Source organism: Haliotis rufescens, unplaced genomic scaffold (genome assembly GCF_023055435.1).
Source record: "Haliotis rufescens isolate VD_foot unplaced genomic scaffold, xgHalRufe1.0.p SCAF_19, whole genome shotgun sequence".
NCBI lineage: Eukaryota > Metazoa > Mollusca > Gastropoda > Lepetellida > Haliotidae > Haliotis > Haliotis rufescens.
The window spans coordinates 5,156,736-5,158,859 of NW_025963879.1; the positions used below are offsets into that span (position 1 = coordinate 5,156,736).

Here is a 2,124-nt window from a genome sequence, read left to right on the forward strand (position 1 = left end):
ATGAGAGACCTCTCAAAGTCACTACCGAGGGAGCTTGTCTCCATCCTGGAGCCCCTGCTGGCTTACCGGGTTGGGGACTACTCCCTCAGGACTTCCTATAAGTCCAAAACTTCCGAGCTCTCCATCTCCTTTGACCTAGGTCAAAAGAAGAGGCCTATGGTCAAGGCCCCGGCCAAGACAAAGCCCAAGGAGAAACCCACCCCGGCCCGTACCCCTGCTGCACCACGCCCGGTACAGAGGAAAAGGCCGCCCAAGGTTAAGAAGACCCCTCCAGTCTCCATCATGGATATTGAGGAAAGTCTTCCCACTACCCCTCCACCCCCAACAGCAGCACCGGAGCTCGCTCCCCTCGAATCCAGAGGGGAGGAGCCTTTTCGCTCGCCTGAGGGGACAGGACACGGGAGGAAGAAGAGGAAGAGGAGAAGCATATTCTCCCCAGACGCTTCACCCCTCCCAGCTCCTACAATCACCAAATCCATAGAGTGTCAGACCGCCGACCCACCAGGCCCTGAACTCAATGACAGCCACACCCAGACCGCCACTTCACCAGTCCCTCCTCTCCGCGACAGCCACACCCAGACCAACCCGGTCAAGGTGCCAAAGGAGAAGCCAGAGGACGCGCGGCTCATGCTTACCCGGGAAGCGGCTAGAGTCATGCACAGTTTCAAGCACCTGCCCCCACCCGCCTGCGGGAAACCAACCAACAGGATCCACCCTAGCAGCCGCCCCCAACTAGCCATGGTTATGGTCCAGACCATGGAGGCGAACGCTTCGAACACGAGATCCACAGTTTCCAGGACCTCAAGGACTTCCTGGAAAACAGCGATGTTGTCTACTCCAACAACTTCGTCGCCGCCATGGCCGCCCGCCTCATCGACGGACTCTTCCCAGGCATCTGCCGGGAGGAATGCAAGATCGCTACCACTCTCCTCACCGGTGTTCTCAAGTAAACGCCTCTGGTCGCCACACAAGCTCGCCCGCCGACGCCGTGCCTTCCCACGCTTGACCCCCTCCCCTCCAACCCACGCCCAACCTTTTCCATATTATTGAGTACTTTTTTATCACCCTCCCCCACCCAGCCAAACCCCCACCCCCCGCAGCTTTATTAGATAAGTCCTGTAAAAGTCACATTTTTTTGGGTCGCATTTCTTTATTTATTCATTACGCTTTTTTTCTCCCAATAGTATAAAGTGCTTCCCCGTGTGCGAAATACGCTATTAGTCGGAAAGCGCACGTTAAATCTCCTAGTGACTCACTCACTCACGTTTACTGAATATATTAAACAGACAAAGGGCATAGAATTTCGGTGCACTTGGAAACATATTGAACCAGTTAGGTATTTAGATAAATGAAATGTAAAATAAAAGTATTGAAATGGTTTGCACTATTTAAGTAAAAGTATTGAAATGGTTTGCACTATAACAATTCACCGAATCAGACGTTAAATATGTTGCTGGAGCCGTCTGTTCAATTCTTGGTGCAATTCTTCATGAAGGTGCAGCACCGTCATTTCAAAATATTCCAGACGTACGTGCTGCTCATTTGGACCGGCAGGCCAGGGCAGTGTATTGACAAAGGAATTCCATTGTGGCACGTGTGCTATGTGGTCGGGTGTTTTCATCCACAAAGATCATCTTCTAAAGAGAGAATGGTTGCCAAAGTGAGACACGACAAGATCAACAAGATATCTTTCGGGATTGCCTAAAAGTCGGGCCAAGAAAAGTCGGGCCGGGCCGGGCCAGCGGGTAATACTAAAAATGGATTGCAGAATAATAAAACGAAACGCGCATATCTAGGCAGATCTCAAATGTCCACAAACGTATAGTTTTGCTCATTTAATTGAGTTTGAATAAAAATGCACCTTCAACAATGTAATTAACTGATGATTATGACTACATACCGTGAGTCTCGTAGAAAAGTCAGCGTCTTGACTGTGTATTCTTTGATTAGAATGCTTCTCACCGACCTTAGCGTGTAGGGGTGTGATGTCCTGGGCAGGAAACGACAGTGTTTTGACTACTCTTCTTTCATTAATTAACGTGTTTAGGTAATTAACCTTTACTAATTCGTGTTAAACCAACACAGGATGTTTTCTGGAAATGGATATTCTCGAATGTCAAAAGA

General features: G+C 49.4%; 1 protein-coding gene across 1 annotated transcript; it reads left to right on the plus strand.

The window, feature by feature from the left end:
• LOC125381690 (proline-rich receptor-like protein kinase PERK9) lies at positions 1-1,050 on the plus strand. Its single transcript, XM_048399128.1, has one exon. The coding sequence runs from the start codon at positions 1-3 to the stop codon at positions 1,048-1,050; it is 1,050 nt and encodes a 349-aa protein (XP_048255085.1).
• The last annotated feature ends 1,074 nt before the right edge of the window (positions 1,051-2,124 follow it).

What these genes read in the sequence shown, in the direction of transcription:
- LOC125381690 (XM_048399128.1), top strand. Translation starts at nt 1, where the DNA reads ATGAGAGACCTCTCAAAGTCACTACCGAGGGAGCTTGTCTCCATCCTG.